The sequence below is a fragment of the Epinephelus moara genome, chromosome 13 (assembly GCF_006386435.1).
Source record: "Epinephelus moara isolate mb chromosome 13, YSFRI_EMoa_1.0, whole genome shotgun sequence".
NCBI lineage: Eukaryota > Metazoa > Chordata > Actinopteri > Perciformes > Serranidae > Epinephelus > Epinephelus moara.
In genome coordinates, this window is record NC_065518.1 from 24379964 (window position 1) to 24406756 (window position 26793).

General features: G+C 40.4%; 1 protein-coding gene across 1 annotated transcript in view; it reads left to right on the forward strand.

Moving 5' to 3' along the window:
* The first annotated feature begins 13758 nt into the window (after positions 1–13758).
* The window catches only part of si:dkey-121b10.7 (heparan sulfate glucosamine 3-O-sulfotransferase 6), a 28492-nt gene continuing 15457 nt past the window's right edge, over positions 13759–26793 (forward strand). The window contains exon 1 of the mRNA XM_050060484.1: positions 13759–14824. Within this exon, the coding sequence (XP_049916441.1) occupies positions 14292–14824 (533 nt within the window). The 5' untranslated portion in view covers positions 13759–14291. The remainder of the gene's footprint in view (positions 14825–26793) is intronic.

The following is a 26793-nucleotide window of genomic DNA, read 5'->3' on the forward strand; positions in this document are numbered from 1 at the left end:
ATCCCTCCTGACAGCACCGCTGACTGTTAGTAAACATCGCCTGTGAACGCTGTCTAACTGCGTTATCTTCAGTCCCGAGAGCAGATAACAGCCGAACACAGGGACTGGCTTCAAAGCTGCTGAGCTCCCTGAGCCGGAGCGGCGCACGCTCCAAAACTATTTAATCAGGAGCTTTTCTCTTGGCTTCTGCTGCAGACCTGGAACTGTGATACTCTCTGTGAAAGCAGACGGTAGTGTGTGTGTGTGTTGTTTGTGTGTGTGTGGTGGTTGTGGTTAAGGGGGTCATGTTTGTTTAGGCTGCCTGTCTCTTTCAGTGGGTCAGGCACAGGCTCATAGAGGTATAATTCTGTGGTGAGGCTGCTGAAGATCTTACTAGTTTTCAAAGTTTTCCTGAGGCCCCTCGTGCTCCACAGGCCATTGATTTCCGCAGCTTAAATTGTCAAATAATCAAACAGAGGATTGTATGGCATGTTGATGAAGTTAAAGCCAGGCATCCACACAAACACCATGTCAGAGGCCCATGCTGGCATTAGTCATTTTTATTTTGTCCTTGGGTTCTGCAAGTACCTATCAGATGGTCTACCAGCGCGGTGTGTGTCTATATTTACAGCCGCGTCCAGCTTCTGATATATCATCCTCCTCTGTGGAATTTCATAGCAGAGAGAAGAAGTGACCAGAATGATTATAGGCCAGTTTTTGTTGCATGAATGACATCATGACTGTAGATCATGGAATCGTACGGTTTTGCAAATCCTCAGTACGCGGCGCAGTAAATCGCACAGTAGCTGTAGCGTGCAGTCCAAGATTCTTGGCTAAATGTTTGAATTTGATGCCGAGGAAAATGGAAGGTCAACGAGGGGATGCCTGCACGCGAGAACTCACACACACACACACACACACACACACACACACACACACACACACACACACACACGTTTACTGCTCTCACATAACCTGTGTGTAGAGTGGAGTGCTAATCAGCACATTTTACAGGGTGGCCTTATTACCCCCAGTTACACCTGGCCGTCTGATAACCTATCAAAGGAGCTGATTGCTTACTGCTGTTTAGCGTACCACAGATCAGCTGATAGTTCCGCTGTCATTAAAAGAGCCTGACGTCACCTGTGCTGTTACTCCATTCCTGTGTTTGGATCCAGGCTGTTTTATGACCTAACTTGTTTTTGTCCAACTTCAAGTGAATGTTTTCAGTTACAGGAACAGTTTATGAAATATATTTATTAGCTTTCCTGCTGAGAGTTAGTTGAGAAGATCGACACCAGTCTGGCTGTTACACTTTTCTGCCAAATGTTCAATGAAAATATTGACAGCACGTTCAAGTCTGTGTGGTAAAGACGCAGCTGCAGCCAGTAGCTGATATGTTTAGCTTAGCACAAAGACTGGAACAGGGGAACTGGCTCTGTCCTGAGGCAAAAAGCTCTAAGGCCCTGTCTACAGGTACACTGAGGTTTAGGTCATTGAAATGAAGATTTTCTTCTAAGGCCTTAATCACACAGAAAGCATTTTAGGAGCTAGAGGCAGCTTTTGTTTTTAGTGAGAATTAATATTTGCTTGCTGTTTTTCTATTGCTACATGCCTGCATTTTTACTGGAGGGAACTCCTCGAGTTGAAAAAACTTCAACCCATGTCAACTCTGCTTTTTTCCCGCTGTCTAATCGGATGGTTTGAGAAGCGATCCCTCTGTGGTGGTCATGACAACAAGTTTACAGTTGGCAAACAATGGAAAACAAACTGGTGGTAGCGATTGCTGGATACCTAGAGCTATAAAGCCCGACGATAGACAGCAGGTTGTCAAACTGCCTCCAAGTCACCCTAAAATATGCCTGTAAACGCTCACCAGCAAGGGGAAGCTCCTGGACCAACTGGTGGTACTCCCCGTGATCCACCCTCTTTTTTAGGGTCTCATGTACCCACACAGATCTCCGTTTCCTATTTGCTGACAGCCTCCTACCCTCAACCAGCGCTAGAGCAAGTACCCTCTGCCTGAACATCAGAGCCTATGGTTTCCTTGATCCAAGCCTTTGAATCCGCCCATTCCACTGAGTTCTGGTTGACTGATTCTGGTCTGGCATGGTAACATGAAACAGCAGTTTCTTGCTTAACATAAAAAAAACAACCAATGAATGAACGCCATCGGAGAGATGTATGATCAACCAGTCAGGATTAATGCCATTGTCAAGCTGTTGTCAAGCAGTGTGCCACTCAAAACCCCCGTATAACATGTCTGTTGGCAGTCCTGTGCATCAGTGAGGAATTATAATGACACTAGATTCAGGCAGATATGTTGGTATCTAGTAATTGGTCAGGGAAAATCAGTTAGAGTGGATGCAATGTTAGACTGAAGATCGAAACGTATTGTGTTGACATGCAAAACTAAGCATTTGGAAATAACAGCAACAATGGCAGACTACCAGCATTGTAGGGTGACGCTTAGTTTGACTCACCAGATGCAGACCATGACTTTAAGCCTGACATTTAGGCCGGCATCCCGCCCCTGCCTTCACTGTCTGCATGGTACTGTCTTCAAGGAAGCAGTAACAGTACAGGAAACAACAACAACCTCCGAGCTAATTGGCAAGTTTCAACAAAGATTTGGATCACGCAGTAAAGCATGTCCACTTTGTTATTTTGGTGAATTGTTGTACGATAAGACAAGATAAAACTTTACTGATCCCACACCAGGGAAATTCACATTACAGCAGCTCAAATAGCACAGATAGAAAAGCAAGTTGAATGGCAATAGAATACTTATAGAATAAAGATAAAATACAAATTAGATATATATCAGTACTCACTACGTGCGCTCAGAGTCTTCCTCCCTGGTTTTTGACACATCATTGATGTCGCCTTTATCGCCACCTACTGGCCCCTTGAGTGTTTTGAGTTGTCTTTGTGTTCTCATGTGGACAGAATTCTTTTTTTAAATGAAGGATATTTTCAAAAATATCCGTAGATGTGTATACAGGAGCTTCTGCCCCTGTTGTCATTCTTCTCATCTAACTCTTGGTAAGAAAACTGAGGCAGCAAATTGAGGGCATGAGCTTTGAAACACTGAACTACTTGAAAAATGTGACACCTGCTCCTGCAGTTAGGAATCAGTTCCTGTTAATGCAGCCAGATACAGACCTTGCAACTCTCACTTTGGTGATTTTTGTGGGGGTTTTTTTTTTAATTTGAAGGACTCTGTGCTTTCTATAGAGACAGGAAATTCTAAAAGCTTTGGGTTCAAACCTTTTCAAAACCCAACAGCCTCAAAAATGCACACGGCTGCAGACAGCTGTTTTCCTTCCTGTTCCTGTAGTGGACATTTTGAAAGTGTTTGACCACTTGACTTGTAAAATGAAGTGTCTTAAATCTTTCATCACGAAATACTTGTATACTGTAGGGTTTTAAATTGCAGGAGAAACACATTCCTCATCCCACTGAATGTAACATTTCGTCTCAGCCACTTTCTTCTCCCGATCCTGTAGCAACAGACATGTCAGATGTCAAAAGATAAGCTGATTTCTCGCCATGTTGTTTTGTCTGGAGCTCAACGCTGCATGAAACACCTGAAGCCTTATCTCTTCCTGCATTGCTACTCCTCAACGCTGTGAATGGGCCCGGAAAGCTTGGGGCATGTGATTGGTCAGCGTGCTGTCAACACAAATCAACAGGTCATTATGGATTTCCCCCAATCCTATTACACAGAGAGTGCATTTATAATGACTCAATGAGAGTCCAAATATTTGTTTTAGGGCTAAACCAGAATGTTTCCGCTTAGCAGGAACCATCTGAAGTTGATTTGTTCCCCTCTAGTTTTGCTCTCAACCAAGACGCTTTCTTCCTTCACAGTTTATGCTATCAAAGGAAATCAAGTAAAAAAATCAGCCAAGAAATAAACACAAGGAAAAAGCTGCTATTGCTCCCTGTAAATGGCCGATGCAGAAAAACTGTGAGGTTTTATTTGAGACAATGGCCACTGTTTAACCACAATGACCTGCAGTAAATGTTGAAATATGATAAGAGGTTTCAGGCTGGGTTTCATAAAGCAGGTACACTCACCTTTTCCCTCTGTAATGCTTTAAACTGGTAAACAGCTTTTGTTATTACCCTGAAATTTCCCCATGTGACACAGTGAGGCGACGATCCTGTGCAGGCATGCCTGGCACTTTACGTGCCTTCTTTACTCCTCAGTTGAAAACATTTTTTGAGCAGCGAGCTCTTGGCCACACCCATGTGATAATGTACAGTGCTGCTGTGCCCTATACTTACCCAGCTCGCCGCAGAGCTCTGCCCTGCAGTTAAGGCTGAGAATATGGCCCTGCTACTGGCTTTCACACAACAGACGGGCAGTGCACACAGATGCTCAGACTGTATGGACTCTCTCATTGGTTGGTGTCTGGGCTTTGTTTGTGTGTAAAGCTTTTAAATGGCCATCTGCAAGGGTTTGTTTTCTTGGTGGCATCTTTGGTGCTGAGTGCAAATTGCTGTTTTCTGTGCTGAGCAGGGGCGGAGCCAGATGTTGTAAACATACAAGGCTCAGCCTAAACATAAAGGGGGTGCAGGGTCATGCTTTTTCTTTTTGATTTTTTTTATTTATTTAGGGCAGCTATATGCACTATTTTTCAAGCCATCTGAGATAATATAATGCCTAAAATATGCACATCATTTGGAAAAAACATGATAGTTAAGGATGAATAATTTTCACTCCTGCCACCTAAAAGGAGGCAAAAATTGTAGGGCTGCCCCCTAATAGTCGACCAAACGTTAGTCGACCAGAAAGGTCATTAGGTCATTATTCACTGGTCATTTAGTTGCAGAAAAAAACAAACAAAGTGCTACCTAGAGCTTCATATCGGTGTCACAGACGATAGGCCTACACACTTTAAAACAGTACTGGAAGAAGATCAGTTCTGCACTCAAGATTTCAGGTAAATAAGCTATAATACGATGCTTGTTAAGGTTGCTTAGCAACCTCAGACGCAACCTGCTCTTGAAATCTGGCACAATAAAAGCACAGGAGTGGCAGCCAGCGCCTGACCTCGCGTTTCCAGGCAGTTAAAAACACAGCATGTGTACGGCCCTTAATTTCCAGGCCTGGTACCTGTGGTTATTACACAAGCTAGTTAATAACATTTCGGGCAGGAAATCCCGTGTGGGAAGTGTGGGATCATTTTGAGAAGGTGAAGGACGAACCCAAGGTGATATGTAAACTCATCTTCCTTCATTGGTCGACTACAAACATGACGTATCATCTGACACATGGAAGTAGCTACATGCCCATTAGCCACTTAGCATAATCATTACTGCTTTGCCGACAGCGTCATTAACAGGCGGCTCGCTCAGTGTGTGACGTGCACTTGTAGATAAAATATAGGCCTATATTAATGAAGGTTCATTAGTACGGTTTTGTATTTTTCTGTAATGTAGCACAGTGTTAACAATGTTACTGATACTATTCTTTGTCAGACCTGGAACTCAAACTATTGTGTTGCCCTGCCCAAAATATATAATCTAATAATTAAATTAACATGTGGGCGACTAGTTGACTGATGGCCCTAAATGATGACCATTGGTCGACTAGGAAAATTCTTGGTCGGGGGCAGGTACTACTTCTAAGTTACATAACATAGGTAGGGAAGGAATTTGACATTAACAGCATTACTTATCTTTGAACCTGATTTTTATTATACCATAGAGTAGAGTAGAGTTCAAAGAATGAATGTTAAATCTGCTACATATGAATCCATCCCATAATAATCTGCACTGCTCTAATTGCAAATCAAGGATCCTCAACAATGTCAAGTAAATGTGGAATTAAGTAGTAGGCCAAAAGAAGAACATTTACTCAATTATATTAGATTTATTTAGGGAGTAGCACACATGGAGATGTATTATTATCTGAATTACACAATGAACATATATCATTTATCATTGTGAGCATGCTGATGTTAGCATGTAAATAAGTAGCCTCACAGAGCCACTAAAATGTCTTTAAATATATAATCTTGTTAAATCATAAAGATTTAAAATCTGCAGAACTTCCTGTATGTGACATAATCTCTATGTGAAGTCTATGGGATGGGCAGACAAGGCCAGAGAGAGAGACAGTAATATGTACAGTATGTTAGATGGACCACACAGCACAGACGCAAATCAGGAAGTGAAATAACTCTCATTGAAATGAATGGCTGCCATCTTTTAGTTCGATTTCTTGTTCTAATAATACATTTGTGGGTTATGCCACGTTCACAACCATAATTACAAGCAGCTGGAAGAAAAAAATCGTTCAGGTCAGCCCGCTACTTTAATTCCTAGTTAGAGATATCAAGAATTTTAACATTTGGTAAAAAAGAAGTATATTAGTGTCAAGAAACTGGTGGTAAAATGGTTGCAAATCACTGCTAGCAGCTGCATCAAAATGAAGTCCAAAATTAAGATTAATGCAATCAGTTTGGCAAATTAAACAAGTTTAAATGCTGTCCCCATCTGCACACACAGATACAACCTGGAAAGTGAAACAGCTCTCCCTGAACTTTGGATTGAATCACTTGGACTGACTTAAAGAAAACCTGCGTGTAACTTATCCTTTAATCCGTGCTGGCCTTTAATGACGGTGATGTCTGGCGGAGTCTGGTGACAAGTTTCTGTGTGTACGTGTGTGTGTGTGTGTGAGACGCATTCCATCCAGGTGAGTTAACAGGCCATTTGAAGAGCAGCTCTTCAGTAGCTGGTCGCATGTATTGTATCCTCAGTGATCCAGTACAATACTGGGACAATGCTATGTATTCTCCTGCGGGACAATGACTGCAACGCCCTCCCGGACAGCTTGAGAAGTCTGGTGTATTCACTTTGACCTGAAACAGTGAGGGGATCAGGTATTGTGAGGAACACAAAAACAGGAGGCCTTTTAAAAGAGACACAAAGCAGAGAGTCAGTGGAAATACATGCATTGGTTTTAAATGCACTGAATTTGTTAACCTCTGAGGGAAATCTCTGTTATCCCACTGTGAACTGATACAAGACAAAAATTTAAAATGAGACTGTAACTTTAAAACAAAGGCCACATCTTTTTGACGTAGGACTGCGATAATGTCGAACTCTGATATTTTTTAACAGTGAGAAATTTTTCATAGGGGTGGCCAGATGGGGTTGCTGAAAATCTTGGGGTGGCACACTAAAAGCAAAAGCCATAACTGAATTTCAGGAACTCTATTATGCTATTGAAATATATAGGTTAATGACAAATTATTTGGAGAATTAAGGAATTCCATACCGATATACTTTGGTTTCATATTTTACACTTAATATTAATATTAAGATTGGAGTTGTCATGTAGAAGTTGTTCCCTTGTCAAAGGGGACATTGTGTATGGCTTCCAATTCTTCTGTTTATTTATTTATTTATGTTTCTGTAGATATTGGTTATTAACTGTAACTGACAGACAATCTATTTCTCATGATTATTTGTGTTTATTGTGTATTAGAATTTTTTTGATTGTGATTTTGATTGCTGCGTATAGGCATGAGTGGAACAAATAAAAATCAAATTAAATTAAATTAAATTACATGAAATTATCCAATGTGCATAGGGTAATACCAGTACAGGTAACATTTTGAGTTCCACCACAATCCTGTTTTAATGTCTAATGTGTGAGTATTGGTACATGTTTTGCAATTCATTGTTCTTCATATTGGCTGGTTGTCATTTTCTTTGAAAACACAAATATACAGTTCAGGGCAGACTCGTGGGTATCCATACAACTGTAAGGTTTACAAGTTTATTTAATTCATGTGTTTTAGTAATTTGCTAAAAAATACATTAACAGTGTTTGTACAGTTAACTTAATTAGTATTTACATATTTACATGTTTAAATAATCGCAGCAGCATTGTAAAAAACAGTTAAATAATTTGCTGGATCCACCTCAGTAATTCTCACACACATTTACCTCAGTCTAAGTCCTTCTAGCTTCTCATTGGTTACTTAAGAGACATGTGACCCATAACAAGGAAGTGGAACCAGGAAATGTGGTTGTTGTGAAGCTGCAGAAGTGTGGAGTACAGCAAAGTGCTGCTTAACAGAACATCCATCTCCATCCTGATGTGTACTCTCAACAAGAGTGACCCAACCACCACGCATCGAACCCTCACGTTACAGGACCCATTTTCATTCATCTTGAGTTGAGAGTTCAAGGGCCCCTACTCTACTGTTACCTTACCAAAAGTTAGCCGAACTTTAGAGTGTTATTTAGCCCCCTTCCCAACAAGCTCTGCCAACATGGTTGGTACAAATGGACGCTTTAGGTGGTCTAGTTTCACGAGATACCACTACCTAGCTTAAAGAATGACCCTTCTACAGACAGAAATGTTAGCCTCCAATTATTTTCAGTCTGGGAGGTGAGTTAGGGGTCAGCAATTGTATCATGGCCACCTCTTCAGATGCCACTGCTTTTCATGTGAGAAAGTAAACCTTTTTGTTTTTGAATATGAGGTCATTTTATCTAAATAATGCCTATTTGGAAATGTTTCTGATGTTTTCAGAAATGTTAGGACCAGTCAACATCCTTTGTTATCTCAGGTAGAACATTCTTATCTCGGAAAACCCTGAGCTGCCCTGATGTCTCTGTTCTGTTTTGATGGATGATATAATTCCTTTTGGTAGAAAAAATTGGTGGAATTATAATATTTGGTGCCACCACACTTTTTTGTCTGAGGGTAAAGTCAATCTGCATCTCAAGTCAAATAGAGTTTGTTTGTTTGTTTTCAAAAAAGTTACTTAGTCTCCTATGAGCTGAGATTATTTCGTCACATTACAGTAAGGTACAGTTGTTAGGACTACCAAGTTAAACTTGCAAAGATCGAACTCCCAAGTGTGTGAGTCGGAACTTGGAGTACTCTGCCTCCCGTCTTTGAAGCAGCCGCCACCGCTCGTCACAGGGACTTTACCGAGGATTACAGAGCACAACAGTCACCGCTGAGCTTTGTACAGCTGTCTGCCTTCCCATAGCCACAGGCCTTACACAGGTGGGTAGGAATTCAACACAGAGGATGTCACTCACAGACACAGGTGTGTGTGGGAATACCTGAGTTCAGGTGTTCCCTGTAAACTGTCAAAGGGAATGACATAACACTGTCATTCAGGATTAGACACATACTGTACGTGATGGCTGATATCGGCCTGAACATAACACACATTGCAGACATCATGGCTTCTTTTATTCGTTGCTAGAACATAGTATAAAAATAACTTAGTGATTATGGTTTTTTTTTCTTTACTCCTATAAATCAGTTTTACATTTTATGTTATGACCTAACTCAGGTTTAAGTTGATAGCATGAACCAGGCTGTTCTCATACACTGTTCGTAGGTATACCTAAGAAAAGCAATGCACCAGAATTTGTATATGTCCCAGGTAATCGGGTTAGGCCGTGATCATGTGACCAATGCACTGATGGGAGTAAAGATGCAAGTAGTAGAAAGAGCAAAAGTTTGTGAGGGAGGTTGGGGTGGTGTAAGGGTCAAACAAACACAGGACATTTCCCCAGGAGACCGGTAATCATGTCCCCCGTAAAACCAAGTGAACTTGGAGTTATATTAAGGTGCATCGTCAGCATATTTCATTTCCTAAACCTAACCTACGTAACTTTATGTAATGTTCCTAACTTTAAGTCAGGTGCATGACGTGATGACGCCCAATCAGGTTTCTTTTCCTAATCATAGAACTTTCCTTTCCTAGTCCTAACCTATGTAACTTTACTTTAGTAAACCTAATCTACATAACTTTCTTTTCCTAATCCTAACCTAGAACTTTTTTTTCCTATACCTTGCCCACATAACTTTCCCATCCATGTCCTAACCTACGTAACTTTACTTTTCTAATCCTAATTTACGTAACTTTACTTGCCTAAACCTAACCTACGTAACTTATGTGAAGTACGTAACTTTACATCAGGTGCAGGATGTGGCAATGCCCAATCATGTTTTTTTTCTCCTAATCCAAACCTAAAACTTTTCTTTACTAAACCTTGCCTACATAACTTTCCCGTCAGTGTCCTACCCTACGTAACTTCACTTTCGTAAACCTAACCAACGGAATGTTACATTAAGAACGGACCTTTACTTTGACTGCCTAAACCTAACCTACATAAATTTATGTGAAGTACATAACTTTATGTTAGGTGCATGATGTGAAGATACCCCATCGTGTTTCTTTTCCTAATCCTAACTTATATCTTTTCTTTCCTAAACTTGTCTACATAACTTAACTTTCCTAGTCCTAACCTACAATTTACGTTGAGAAGGTAACTTTACTTTCCCAGACCTTAACTGCTAACTGTACTTTCCCAAACCTTACCTTCAGAACTTTATGTTAAGTATGTAACTTTACATTGGGTACTTTACGTATTGTGACGATGCCATTCGTAGGACACTAATTCATTACTTATCATACACACCATTGTATGAGAATACATTGCATTATTTCATTTTTGTGTCTTGCAGTTATGTACACAAACGGAAAACAAGCATATAAACATAAATGTATTCAACTATCAGGATGGAAATGGTCAATTTTAAATATGAGCATTATTGAAACAAAATGTTGCTACATTTTTCTCACAAAAGCAAAATATAACGACTATATTTGGCCAAAATTGAGTTATGACCTGAACAGGCTATGATTTTTCAACATCTGATTTATGATATCACAACACTGAACATATAATTTCTGTGAAAAGCAGACAGAGCATCTCGGTCCAAAAGCAGAGTGCCCTTAAAAAATAAACTTGCAGACAATCAAATATGAGCGGAGATGTAAAACTGCCTTCACAAACCTAAATCTTTTGACCCTTGCACTTGAAGTAAAGAGAGCACTGCTCTGTATGGCATACATTAAACAAAACAAAGCAAGCCCACATTATTGATCACTTTGACTGCAGAGTGGCACGTCTCCGATTGTTTTTCAACATCACAGTGGATCAATATGGAGGAGTGCTTGTGGAGTACAGAAGGGTAAATGATGCCTTCTCTGTTTAGAGACTTGGGGAAATTGACATACTGCCAGGTTGGAGGAGGCCTGGGTCGATAGATATTGTCATCTCCTTCAGATTTATCATCCATATGGATGTGCTGCCATGTAGCACCTCACTTATATTTCAACATATGGGGTGAAAGTGCCAATAAAATGTGATTTATACTGTAACACATATATTGTCAAAAACTATTTTGGGAAAATGGGTTTAGTATCCAGAAGCATCCATTTCAGAACGGTCTGATACTGAAGGCTCTTCATGGGTTCAATCAGCCCAAGATCTCTCACTATGACACAATGAATCTGAAACTCCACAATGCATCAAACATAATGTCATATCCTCAACCCAGTACCAGTACAAGGAACCCAAATGTGGTTCTGTATGTGCGGTTAAAAGAACAGTAGAGTACAATACTGAAAATCTGGTAATGTGATAACAGAGGTTGTCACTCAACCAGCAACACACCTGTAAAGATTCAAGCTGTAGCTTTGTTGCAGTCTGTTAAAGTTTCTCTGGGTTTTGTAACTGTCAGTCTGTCTCTCTGTATCTTCTGTGATGCATCTTTCCCTTTATGATTGTTATACAGTTTGACTGATGTTTTTTTTCAGAAACAGTTTTCCTCTTCTTTATCTCCAATTGGACACGTTTGTTTCAGGGATTATATATCTCTGTTTTGCTTGCTAGTCTGCCCATATTGTATTCACTATAATAAAATGATTTACTATTTAATACAGTTAAATATGTGACTTAAGGTAGCTTACACCACATTCCATAAATTCCATTTGAATCAAAAGCTGAGACTGCAGTTATAGTTCTTTGCTAAGCTAGTTAGCTTTAGCCAAAGTTTTGCATCAGCTGTTATATCACGATTGGATTGAGCTACTACCTCATTTACATATGTGGGATAGCCTTACTAATCTTAATAAACTGATATCTGTATGCAGACCCTGTAGGTAATGTTACAACATTTTGGTATTGGACGCATTCTTGTTTTTGTTTATAGACAAAGTAGTATCGACGACCAGTCACGCTTGAGCAGGGTTTGGTTGTCTGTCTGCAGCAAGAGATCTAATGCATCAGACAAAGTACAACCTTGAAACTCATTGGCTATTGTTTGACAATGGTTTAGCTTTTTTTTTAAGCTTTTTTATAGTTTAGCTGACCGCATATGCAGATACTTATTTGTTAGCCAAAATGTTGTCTGGACCTGTGTCAAGTTGCTAATCGAACCATAGGTGTAGATTTCAGGGGGAACATAGGGGGCGCATCCCCCTCACTGTTAAGAACATATACGTTTGACAGAGTTAAAGACATTTACGCCGTTAATTGATGCAGAAAAAGCACAAATTGGTGCAGAATAATCAAGTGTTTGATGCTCAAGATATTCTGTAGATATACCTTCTAAATCCCTTGTTCATATGTGTCCACCCCAATGCTGAAACAAACCTACACCCTTGAATCAAACTGTAATCAATGACCAACACACAGAAGATTAAGTCTGGCTAACCTGGATCTCTTGAAATATTGGCCATTGCCCCCTGAGACTATTTCGTTGTCAGATGATAGCCAATGGGTTCCACGACTGTCATCTAACTAATCGAATTACCAAAATATAATGTCATCACAATGAATATTTTTGGAACCAAATAACAATAGGAAAAACAAAAAATGTTACGTTTTAGCTTTAGCTGAGGCCGACCATGGATATCTCACCAGCTTGCTAACGCTCAATAAAGCTGTGTAATTTTAGCTGTCTAGTGCCAGATTTGGCACTAGGCAAGCGTAACGTGTCCAGAACAATGGCAAAGACATTACATTTTTAAATTGATGTAACAGTGCAGACATGCAACATGACATCTTTAAATTTCATTATGCTATATGCAATGCTACTACAGCTTTGAAGCCACTTGAGGGGGATTTTAAGCTAAATATATGGATCATATATGGGTTCAAAAATAAAATTAAAAAAAAGGAACAGACATATATCGAAGGGAAGAACCAGCTCAAAACTGTGAGAGTCATCAATGTGCATCTTCAGATTGCAGAAATGAAACCGGGCTATAGGTTTTTTAGTGGAGCTGTACACTTCCAGTAACATAGGCTACAATATCACAAAGAGGAAGAGATCCAGATAGTTTATCTGCCTGCGTCATTGCTGAAAATATAATCTGTGTCCTAGGCTTTCTTGGCAAGATTCAGGAACACATGGGTAGATTTCAAGGACATACTAAAGATTTGGTTCCAAAATCCTTTATATCAGCAAATATCTCATGTGACGGCTAAATTTAGATTTGTTTTACTTAAAGTGTTTGAATGTTTTGGTCTCTATGATTTAACAGCAGCAAAAAATAAAGGAGAAACGGGGGGGTCTAACTATTATCTCACACACACACACACACACACGCACACACACACACACACACACACACACACACACACAGAATTAGAGAAAGCTGTTGACACCTGTCTGTCCCTATTGGGCAGGAGTGTAAAGGTTAAATGTGTGTGTCATAGCTGGCTCCATGGGGGTGTGTGGTCAGGAGGGCCAGCGGACAGCAGGTGGCCACTAGCCCCATCCACAGAGGACAGACTGGGCAAGAGACAGACCAGTAATGCAAGACGTCTCACGGTGGATGTGGTGATTTAAAGGGGAAATGAGGGGAAATTGCACCCTCAGTCCGCAATCAGAAACTAATATCCCCTCTTCATCATGTCCAGATATTTCCCTCCTCTTCCAACACATTAGATACAATTACACTAATGACTATATTTCTCTATAATAATAATAATTTGATTTGAGAGTTTCTCCCTGTCTGACAACCTGGAGAGATTAATTATTTCTCGGTGTTATGTTAGTGTCGCGCGGGCAGAGGATGGAAGGGGCGTGCGTTTGATAAACAGGGCGTGGATTTGGCAGTGAGACGGGAAAGGGGGTGTTGAGGGTTTCCTACAGAGCCGCTGCCAAGGAGCCACGGGAGCGCACAGAAGGCACGGAGCGCTGCGGGACGTTAATTCGCAGCCACCTCTCCGCTGAGCCTTACTGGGACTTCGCTCAAGTTTTTTTTTTTTTTTTTTGAACAAATCTACAAGTTGTTTTGATGCTTTGACGAAAGAGGGAGAGTCAGATCAGCTGAGGAACATGGGGAGCTGTTTGACGCGCGGGGGGCAAGTTTTACGCCACTTGCTGCTGTGGCAGGAGCGCGGTGATTCTTCCCAAAGCGTTCTCAGTTTGAGCAACTTTTAAAGCATGAAGTCCTTTGATGTGGCATGTTTCCTCCGTTGTGTCTTCACGCTCAGGGCTGCGACTCATGGGATGTAGTAAATGGAGAGCTGCGTTCAACTTTGGACACCTGAGGGTGCAGTCCAAGCTGTCCGTCTTCTTTACCATGATCATCCTCTTCATGTACCTCTTCTACTGCCTCAACGGATACTGTGACTCCTTGCCCAGGCCAGTCTATGACCAACAGAGTAATTTTCAGAACAAAATCATTTTAAATGATGGACATGACGCGTCCCTGCAGCAGCAGCAGCAGCAGCTCGGCGCGTATAACGCGTCTCAGGTTGTCCGGGATCAGCTGTCGGACTTGTCGAACAGCGATGCTCCATCTCATAATATCTCTATAGCCAACACTTTCGGCAGCAAAAAGTTTCCTCAGGCCATCATCATCGGGGTAAAGAAAGGTGGCACGCGGGCTCTGCTAGAGTTCCTGCGCATCCATCCGGACGTGAGAGCAGTCGGCTCTGAGCCGCACTTCTTTGACCGCTTCTATGACAAGGGACTGGACTGGTACAGGTAGGCAGTGTTTTTTCTGTTTGCTTTCTTTTATTTTGTCTTCTGAGTTGATGATACAAGTCATTAAATATTTATCTAAAAGCAGGATAAATATGCTGCTGTGCCCAAACGGGAAATTGACCGGAATAGCAATGAACTGTAGGGGTCAAAGTTCAGGGCAGGAGTCACAGACGTCTGAGAAGTTGTAGCTGTTTGCTTTCACCTTCTAATAGAAAATTTTAATATATGTATAATAAAGTAAAGATAGAGACTTTCTTTTTGTCTTCAGGATCTGCATACACTACATATGAAAGCTACAGGAACATTTCCTACATTAAGCTGGTTCATTGAAGGCAACAACAATAAAATATATGATATAAATTCATTTAGAAATTGACTGAATATTCCTGTGATGGGTTATGTATTGCATTAGGCTTAGCAGTGTTAACGTGCTGTAATAAAATCAGGTCATGCAGGGCAAGTAGACTGAGGCCCCAACTACAAGTGGCCAAAAAAGTCCCGTGTTCTTCTCTAGATTGCTCTAGATTAACTACCAATTCACTCTGCAATGCAAAATATGCATGGTACCTCTTTTATCTTCAATAGTTACACATGAAGTGTATTTACAGATCTTGTCTGACCAGTCTGATGGTGTGGGTGATGTCTGATTAGGCAGACGTAAAAGTTCAATCTCATTTTGTGTCTGTGGAATCTGTCTGGTCTTCAAACTGAAAAGTGTCTTTAGAAATATAAGTAAGTAAATGATGAGGATTTCAAATCGAGAAGTGAGTTTTAAACACTTTTTATTGCTTTATGTGTATCAGGGATTCTTTTTCTGATTTTTATTTGACCACACTGGGACCACAGTGGAAAAAAAGGTGTGTTCATGTGCTGTCATCAGACAATTATCATGTATTTTATAGTTTCCTTTTACAATAAATGACAAGAGACATTAGTGAGCATGTAACAAAAACACAGGTATTTTAAATTCATTTTTTATTCCACTTAAAGCATATTTCCGTGCAGGCAAACACATCATCTGACGCATGGTGTGATCCATCCGTCTCCTCCTCTGTCTTCATTAATATCCCTCAGCACCAATAAGAGCCTGTGCTGATAGCTTCCAAGGATGGCAGCGTATTCAGTCCCCTGCCAATAAATTGCTGTTTATTGAGCTGACACGCTGCTTCCCTAAGTGTCCGATGTTGGTCCCCTGAGGGCCTCGCCACCGGCCTGATCACAGAGGGAGGATGGGTTGTTGTGGATGGTGGTAGTGTGGATGACCCCTCAGTCAGGTGTTTGCTTGAGGATCAGCCAAAATGGGTTCCTGAAGGCTGACGGTGATATTTTTCTTGTCACACATCGTCTCTATTTTAATTTTTCCAATGAAAACCAGACATTTTTTTTCAGCATAGCAGCATACAGAGAGACACTGTTATCTTAGTTTGCATGTAGAAATTAAAAAATAAAATGGGTGAAAAATATATTTTTGCAATTTAAAGAATGGAGAGGAGGAAGCTCTTTATTTGGGGTGGACATGCCTGATATGTGATTGCACAGAGATGGGAGAAAAAGAGAGAGGGAGGGACAGGGGAAAGCCATTACAGAGGAAGAATGAGGAAAAAAGATCTGGGGAGTAAATGACGGTTTGATAAAGAGGCGAGTAGAGCAGAGAGGAGAACGTCGAGGTGTGGCAGAAAAATGTGCGGTGGGAGAAGAAGACAGAGAGACACAGGGAGAGATCAATACGGCCGGGTAATGATCGGTTCACTGCGAGGCTCAGGTGGAACAGCACTCAGTGACATCAGAGATCAAAGTGTGTGTGTGCGTGTGCACCAAGTGTGGTTCTTATTACTCTGTACAGTTTTCAGGAACATGAGGAGGCTGGGGTTTTCCTGCTGCATGCAAAATGTCCGATGCATGTGTGATGAGACAGATATGAGTGATGTGGGCAGCACTGTGTCGAGGCAGTTTAACTTTGAGTTTAGGAATTACTAAAACTGAATCCTCTGGAACGGTTTCAACGCAGACATGTAACTTTTATTCAAGTAGTTGTAACATCTGTAAAACAGCTGTTTGCAATCACTTCGCCTAGATGCAAAAATACAGGATGAACAAGAAGCTTAGTGGTTGTACATTCTGTACGTAACATCTTCCCACTCTGTTAATGATAGGGGATAGGGCTGAAACCAGCAATTATTTTTTAACCAACAGTTATTAATTAACATTTAATCTGCTGATTACCTTCTCGATTAATATTTTTGTCTGTAAAATGACAGAAAACAGTGAAAAATGCACATTATTTTTTCCGAGAGTCCAAGATGACTTTTTCAGATTCCTTGTCTTATCTGATCATCAATCTAAAATCCAAATACACTCAGTTTACTATCATATAAAACCAAAAAAGCAACAAATCCTCATATTTAAGAGTCTATTATCAAAATAGTTGCAGATTAATCTTCTGCAGATCAGATAATCAGTTAATTGACTAATTGTTTCAGCTCTAACTAGTTGGAATTTAGGGAAATGTGTATAAAAAATGCACAACAATTCAAATTTCAACATTTTTTGGAGTTATAAAAAAGTGCTAGAAGGAGAAGTCTTACTCTTTTTTCTTTGCAACTGTGTTTTATGGGTTTTTTTTTATCATTATGGTCTTAAGCTTAGCAGATGTAAGGGGATATTTAAGGGGAATATAAGGGCTTGGTGAGACTGAAAATGTGTTGTCCTGTGCAGTCATGTCTCTCCTGAAATAATCAGCAGGAAACAACCCTACAAAGCAGCAACTTTAGGATACTATGGACTTCACTGGAATATTAAATAATCACAAAATTCTTTTTTTAACCATTATCTCTGTCCTCTCTAATATTTTCCACCAGGCTTCAGATTTTTTAATCAAGTCCTGATATGATCACACAGTAGATCTAAAGAACTCTGAATTTAGAGAGATTTAATGTGTGTTGTTGAGGTCAGCGTGGGTCAAAGTTGAGTTAAGTTGAAATTCTCTCCATCGGAAAAAATGGCCTATCTTTGCACGATGTTTTTGATTGGAGACCAGCTGCAACTCATCTTTGGTGATTAAAAAAAAATAGCTTTTCATTTTTTAAATTTGATCTCATAAGTGTATGATAACATGCATTTTCAGCTGAAGCAACACTCTGTAGGATCTGTAGCTACCTGAAAGGTGGCAAAGCAGCACTAGAAAGGGTTAAAGGTGAGAAGATGAGCGACCTTTACGCGTTTCATTTTACTGCTTTCTGTTGTGGGGAAACTGACCTTACCTTGTAGTTTCTCAACACAGACATGACGTATCCACCTCTCTTTTTTCTCTTCCTCTCCTTTTGTCTTTTGAAGGCATAATGAAACGTGTGTTTTCGCTCCGTCCTAATCCGCCGACAGCTCGTGTCAACACTTTGTGAATTGGACCGGTGTAATGACAGGTCAGGCATTAACGTGGACAGCTCAGGGACATGCAGAGTGGCTGAGAAGGATTAGGCCCCCAGTCGCAGTTAAACAAGGCCTTATGAAGCATTAGTCAACACCACCACCCAGCCACCCCCTCGTCTCGCAGCACTGGTCCATGATGAGCGCTTCAGTATTCCTGCGCCTCAACCTTTAGAGCTATAGGCGAAGCTTATTGGACCCAGGGGCTGTGTAGTTCACTGGCTTTCAGACAAGCAGTAACAGTCATTCCACCTTTTTTACATTTATATGAGACAGATGTAAATGTCTGAAGCATGTACTTCTGCAGTTGTCAGGTGGTCTGTTGAAAGATTGTCGAGTATCTCAACTTATTTAAAAAAAACAGAAATTGTGATTTTAGGAAATATATCCACGTCTTGACTCTGTAACACAGAAACTGCCCTCCTAAGAAAGTACAATTCAACAAGTGCCTGAAAACAACATTACATTCAAGTGATAAAGCTTTTTAGCAGAGGTGGGTAATACGACCCCAGTCTGAGTCTGACAGGATAAAGTCCGCAGAGGGATGCAGTCAGGTTGGATGGATGGCTCCACAAAATGTCGGACGTCACCATGGGAGACCTCTGTTCATTTCTGTTTCCTGCTGACGGTCAACTCTGGTTGCTTTTAATCATGACCGGGACCGTTCCCTAACCCTAACTATGTGGTTATTACTGTGACCATGATGATGAAAGTCCAATGACCTTAACGAAGTAGTCATTTTTTCCCAACAGTAAGTGTTTTGAAAGGCACAGACGAATGATGGCGTCAGGTCAGAACAGCTTCCACTGAATATATCATTCTACAGGGCTGTTACACACAACATAGTTTTTGGAGTGCACAAAAAGTAGTTAGCAAGCAAGCCAACACATTCTCACTCCGACCTTGTCACATATCGCCACTTGGTTGTGGACTTTCTAAGTCGACATATGATGTGCAAAGTAGCCTGGATGTGTCTGCTGTAAACGTTCTGGAACACCGTGTCAACTGCAGCCTGTTACATGCATTGTGTCTTTTCAAAATACACTTACATATTCACAGGAAATGCACAGTTTGCATGCGGTCTCTTTCAAAATAAATGTACACCACAATTTTACTTTTTTTCCTTCAACAACAAACACGTGGTTACGTTTAGCCAACACATACATGTGGTTAGGATTATGAAAAAAACAACAACCGGGTTTGGCTTTACATTAATACAGGAAATAAACACTGACCTCTGGGGTGAAAGTCGGTGATTCTTGGAACCATCCACCACCCCTACCTTCCACCCATCCTACTCAGACTTTTTGCTCCCTTAACTTACGATGTTGTCCGGGCATGTTTCCCCTTCACATCGTCAGATGCCATTAGACACTGACAGTGCCCTGCCATGTCTCATTCTGACATGAAAGGGCGGCTTTTTTCGTTGGTGTCTGACACGGAAGTCGCTGCCTAAGCGCATGACTTCGTAATGAGACCAGGTTGAGCAAGCAGGTAGGTCTCAGCAGCTGGCTAAAAGCAATGAATAAATTAAATAGTTAACTACAAGTAATGGATAAATGGTTAAATTTGTTAGCCATATAGTTGAAATTGTTGGCTAAAAGCCATGGATAAATGGTTGAAAGAGTTAACTCAACTTAATGGATAAATGGTTGAAATAGTTCACTAGATGTTTGCTTGTTTGTTTGTTTGTTTATTTAGCACGTATTTAAAAAAAAAGTTAACATTACAATTACCATTAAAACAATTTACAGTCAGTGATATAAGAACTTCTTTTTTAGGAAAAAAAAAAAAAAAAGAACAATGGGGAACATGCAAGGAGGTCCAAAAAACCCTCAAGGGGCTTGACAAGAGGACTTCCCTAAAAAAACATTAAATTAAACATTGTCATGTGCATAAAGGCATGATATCACACTCACACCCACACCCTCACACACACTCACACACACACACGCACACACAGATACAGAGATCAGGTCGTTGTTATTGATATAGCAAGAAATGTTTCACAGATTAAGAAGTCATGGATTAATGGTTGAAATGTTTAGATAGAAGTCATGGATTAATGGTTGAAATGTTTAGATAGAAGTCATGGATAAATGGTCGAAATGGTTAGATAGAAGTCATGGATAAATGGTTGAAATGGTTAGCTAAAAGTCACGGATAAGTGGTTGAAATGGTTAGCTAGACGTCACAGATTAATGGTTGAAATGGTTTGATAGAAGTCATGGATAAGTGGTTGAAATGGTTAGACAGAAGTCATGGATAAGTGGTTGAAATGGTTAGCTAGACATCACGGATTAATGGTTGAAATGGTTTGATAGAAGTCATGGATAAGTGGTTGAAATGGTTAGATAGAAGTCATGGATTAATGGTTGAAATGGTTAGCTAGACGTCATGGATGAATGGATGAAATGGTTAGATAGAAGTCATGGATAAACGGTTGAAATGGCCAAAAGTGGTGGATAAATGGTTGAAATAGTTTGCTAGAAGTAATGGATAAAGGGTCCTTGCTTTTCCAGAGAAATCCCAAAGCCCTGTTAGTCTGAAAAATGTACCCTCTGCTGAGAAGTCCATTTGTCCAACAGCCCGGTATCCCAAAAAGAAATGCCATTGCTCTAAAGGGCCATTTCTCCAGAGCACATGGCTAATTATTATGCAGAATCGAACCTTCCCAATATAGCAAGGCATGACCTGGATTGGAGATTGGCCTAAGTTAAGAATATCAGGGTAACCCAGTCACAATCAGAGCAGGGCGGTCATGCCTTGACCATGGTAGGAATGGGAGGTCAGATGATGTCATTCTACAAAATAATTAGCCATGTACTTCTGTATGAGAGGGTGTAGCCAATTTTTGGAGAAATGGCCCACAGAGCAATTGGCGTTTGTTTCGGGATACCGGGCTGTTAGAAAAATGGGCTTTCGGTCCAATGGAACATTTTTCGGACTATTGGAGCTTTGGTATTATAATCGTCAGAACAGTAGCAGGGCGCTGCGTTTCTTTTGTCACACACATCACCATAGTGCTGAAAATGTTATTAATTCAGTGTAATAATGTGTTAGTTATTGCATGTCTGCATATGTTGTAGCTAATGATAATCAGTAGACACATCGGACTTCCTTGTGCCTTGCTCCTGTCCTTTCCTACCTCTCTTTCTGCCCTCCAGCCTATTCCATACTGCCAGATATCATATATAGTTATAAAAATATTATTCATTTAGTGTAATTACATGTTAAGTACCCTGTGTTTCACATATATCAATTTGAAACAGAACCGTTGAATGTGAGGCCAACAATATCATCTGAAACCGGCTGGAAAGTATCACTTAAACATTTATTCTCTGACAGAGCTCTTCATTTCAAAGCGCTGTCTGCGTCTTTGAGCTCTGAGAGAGAGCCTTGGCCTCTGTCTTCAGCTGGTAACCAAGTAAAACACATGGACATCCTTAAAGGAAGCATTTGGCAAATTGTTTTAGAAAAAAATGCTTATATGTGGAAAAGCCTTGGCTTTGCCATCTACTGGAAACGATTCTGTGGTTTCGTGGTGGGGAATGAGGGTTTAGACAGCCATGGTGTGCAAAGTGAGTGAGTGTGAGCATGTGTGTGAGATTCATTCACACTACCTCAGCTCTACCTGAAAGTCCGTCCACTCCCCCCGTTTGTCTCAGCGCCTCTCAGGCTGCTCTTGACACTATAAATATCCAGCAGATATAAATGTCATTTCCCGATATCGATCGCCTAAAATAGGTTCTTTCTATTGATCTGTCTCTCTCTGCCTTTATCACGCTGTTGCAGCAGAAATGAATTAACTTCTGAATATTCAATCTTGTTGACAAGGAGCTGTTACTCCCTTCGTCTGCTGACATTTATACCACACAGTCGGAGTGTTGCCGGGGCGGATTTATTGGCTTGTTCAGGTCACTCAAACTGTGTAATGTAAAGCCACTGCTCCTGTTAGAGCAGCTGTCCTCAGAGTCGATGTTTTTCTCTCTCTGTCTCTAAATCTCTCTCCTTATCGACTCATTTCTTTGTCTCATAGTCTCCTCTCTCTCAGGAAGCATGTTGTATAATTCAGCTACCTAGACAGGAATGTCCAGGTTTTATTTCCTGTCAGACTTTTCTACCAATCACAGGGGATTCTCTGGTTGAATTCCTCTCCGCTCGCATTCTTGGAAGCCGCATGTTGTAGGGAGTGTTTCTCAGACTGACAAAGGGGTTTTGGGGGGAAAGAGAGGCTTTCAGGGAAGAATTTGGAAAAATAGAAAATGTATAGATCTCGCTGGAAGAAAGGAGGCTTTGTGCAGAAGACAGGGTTGAATGCTTTGCGAGTATTTCGAGCCGCATCAGCGTAGGAAGGAAAAACTAGTCGGTTAGATGCATGAACATGAGCAACCCTATCCGGCAAGTCTGTCAGAGCTAATAAACATGACATGACATGTGCTGCTATTTACATGTAAAGGGATTTTTGTCAGAATTAATGTGTAAATCAAGCTGTAAAAAGTATATGTATATAATCAAACATGACTTGATAAATTGGTGCGGGACAGGTATGGATTTTTACTCGGTGAAAAAAAAAAAGGGTCTGATCCAACTCAGTCATCAATATTTTGACAGCTTGTCATTGGTCGACCTTTCGACTCCCAGCATGCCGTGTCTCATCCAATCAGAAATAATGGAATCAGATGCACGATGAGAGGATCGCCAGGGAAACTATGAACCTCACCACACTTCAATCACAGTTAAGGCGCGCAGAAAGAGACGGTTTGTGTCGTTCATCAAAATCTGAGAGTGATTTTTAATTTCAATCGTCTGGGTTGACGATCAGACTGAGAATGTGCATTTACAGTAAAAGACTCGTACTTTTACTTTAGCCACAAACTCGTCAAAGTCTGCCTTTTCTTTGTTAAACAGATGGAGATCAGGATGACCATTTAGCCGCCATGTTTGATGGACCACAACAAATTAATCATCTTTTTACTTCCACTGTCCTTTTCTATGTCATGCTTTTACTTCCTCTCAACCTCTTTTTTTTCATCTGTCTTTGCTTTGTGTCGCCAACTTTGTGTTTTTAGTTTGCGTGCATACTAGAGATGACTAAAGATGACAAAGAAATTTGACATAAGTATTTACAGGAAAACAGGAACTGAAAGAGGAATAAAAAATGGAACAAAATTGTGATTGTGTAAGGTACGTGCGGTGGTGGAAAGTGACAAATATATTTACTGAAGTGCTGCACAGTTTTGAGGTTCTAGTGCCAAATTATGTCACTTTTGACTTCATTTGACTCATATTCCATAGTTACCAGTCACTTTTTAAATTAAATTAAAAATTAAATTAATACTTGCACTACTGATGATTAGATAATAAAACATGATGTTCCTATTAAACAGCAGAAGAGTAACACATGCTCATATGTACACTGAAAGAGTTTTTGGTCACTGTAAGTATTCCTCCTGTTCATACTGGCCATTAAGTCATCCCTTCTTAATGTAGTTCACTCGATGTGAGAATGACCTCTTTGTGTTTGAACAGGGATTCCTAGCTGAGTAGAGGGATCATAACACAAAGAAGGAATTTTTTAACTTTGAAAGATACTGACTCGATTTGTCTAACTCGATTTGTCTGACTGCTGAAGCTTCATGTTAGCCTCCACTGAACATGTGCAGAGCGAGGACTGTGGGTTTTTGTCCAAAATCGTTTAATTACACTGAAATTGTATCAGAATTCTAAGAAAATCTGTTGTTGGGATCTCAATTTATGATTCAAAAATGCAGTAAAATAATTTGTTTTCAACTGGAGATGAAACAGCGTGTCAATTTGTTATGACATTTATAGTGATAGTTTTCACGGTACTGGTAAAAAGTGCTGAAAATGTCAAAAAAGTACTGACACAAACACACTAAATAAAAATCACCAAGTTTTATATTAAAACCCACAAATAAAATTAGCAGCATACCGGTAACATTAAAATAATAATACAGCCAACACCTTATGTAAACATATGAAAACCATATCAAATGTGAATTCATTTTAAAGACAGCCTGTCTGTGGAATAACTGCTCGAGTATCTGTGTCACTGTGGAAACAAGACCAGTAGCATCACTGGGTTTTCCTGCTGCACGCCCACTCTGTCAAAAAGGGAATAGCAAAACAAACCCACATTGCATGCTGCGCCTGTTTCTAGGACAATGCTGTTAACTTTGGTTGATGCTTGAGTTTTTCAAAACGCGATATGCAAATTTTGTTTGCTTGATAAAGTTTGCAAGCGATAGGACAGTGTGTGGGATTTCTCTTTTCTTCACACATGGACAATTTCTTCCCTATGCACCTGTCTACATGTTTTTGAAGGCGTGTATGAGCCTCTACATTCAAAGCACAGTACTCAAACACAATTCATATTTTGAACTGGGTAGCTCACCTGATAGAGTAGGTGCCCACATAGGTCATAGTTCTTTGCAGCAGCCCAGGTTCAATTCTAACCCTAGGCCCTTTGCTGCATGTTATCCCCCCATCTCTTACCCACCTCTCCTGTATATTTTCAGCTATGCTATCACTAAAGGCAAATGCACCCCAAAAATAAAAAACAAAACAAAAAACACTTTTAAAAAATAAACAAGGGGCTCATGGTGGCTTAGTGGGCAGAGCAGGCATCCCATATACAGGGCAATGTCAGTTCTAGCCTGCGGTCCTTCATTGCATGTCATCCCCTCACTCTATCCCCTGCGCTTGGACTGTCCTGTCTAATAAAAGCCAAAAAAAAAAAAAAACAACTAACCATTATTTTCATTATTGATGAATCTGCAGATTATTTTTACAATTAATACATCTGTTGTTTGGTCTATCAAATAGTGGAAAATGTCTGTTACAATTTCCTTAAGCCTGAAATGAGGTCTTTGCTCACTTGTTTTGTTCGACCAACAGAGAAGATAGTAGTTAGGGTAGAGCACTAAATCAGTATTATATCGATATTGTGATATGAGACTAGATATCATCTTAGATTTTGGATATCGTGGCATCATAAGTCTTGTCTTTTGTCTTTTCCTAGTTTTAAAGGCTGCATTACAGTAAAATTATGTAATTTTCTGAACACAGCAAACTGTTGTAGCTGTTCTGTTGTTTGTCTTTATCTGCTTAGTCATTACATCTACATTACTGGTGATTATTTATCAAAAATCTCATTGTGTGAATATTTTGTAAAAGCACCAAGAGTCAATCCGACAATATCGTAGCAATATCAGTATCAAGGCATTGAATAAAAAATATTAAGATATAATTTCCTTCATATTGCCCTGTCCGAGTAGTAGTTACCTAATATGATGTGGGTTAAGACAGTGAGTCATTTCATGGATCATGGATTTGAGTCACCTTTTAATTCTGCTTTCTTCTGGCTCTATTTATCTCACAAATACACTAAAGAAAGACATTCAATATGAAGTCACACTCTCCATTACATCACTTATTTTGTCAGGAAAAGAGATACATACTGATATGGTTACGCTCATTCATAGTTTCTGCTGTTTGGTTTTTATGGGCAGAACAGATTCTCAAACCCACACCCAGTTAACCATCACTGCTCTGTCTGTAGAGGCAGGTAATTATTGACTGTGTGTGTGTGTGTGTGTGTGTGTGTGTGGCAGTGGACCTCTCACTGGTGTCTATCTCTGTTTAATGTCTGACTGCCTGGGTGGGTGGGGGGTCGTGAGAACCCACAGCCACCCTGAGGATCCCACAGAGAAACACACCTTTCTTTGTCTGCTATATAACCTTTCCTAGAAAACTCCCATCGGTTTGACTTAACCAACTTGAACTGGTTAATTGTTGGTGATGTCTGCGCCAGCTTTGAGAGGAAATGAGATTAATTATGCCTGAAACTCTGGCACACAGAGCTGGAGCTGAATTTGAGGACAAGCAAAACATCAAACAAGACGCTGTGATGGGAGGAAATCTGGAAACGGACACCAGCTCCCGCTTCATGTGCATCCAAACTCCACTGTGTCCTGCGTGTTTGATGTGTGTAAACGTAGCCAAGGCGTGCTGAGTCCACCCTGACGAGCCTGATAGATGGCACTAATAGCAGAGCGCTGAATGGACTGTTTCCAGTTGTAAAAGCCGTGCCTCTGCCAGCAGTGATTTCCGTTTTTTCAGCTTAAGATGCTGCTAACAATGAGCTGAGAAACCACAAGGAGTGGCAGGCTGAAACTGCTCGGAAGTGGGTTTTCAGGATCGGACAGTATCGAGTGTTCTTATTGGTCGGGACCTGGGGAGTTGCCAGACGAGCAAAAGTCCATATTGAGTCGATTACAGTGTTTCTGTGAGGTGTGTGTGTGTGTGTGTGTGTGTGTGTGTACTCATTTAGAGGAGCTGTTTAATTAGTGAAAACGTGGTTGTTTTCTCTATCGCCTGTGCAGACTCAGAGAGGAGGGTAAACATTAAAGTATGTACGTGTTGACTCAGGTTTAATCTTTAACTGAACTGAACTGAAGGCCACATCTATCTATCTATCTATCTATCTATCTATCTATCTATCTGTATCTGTCAATCTGTCT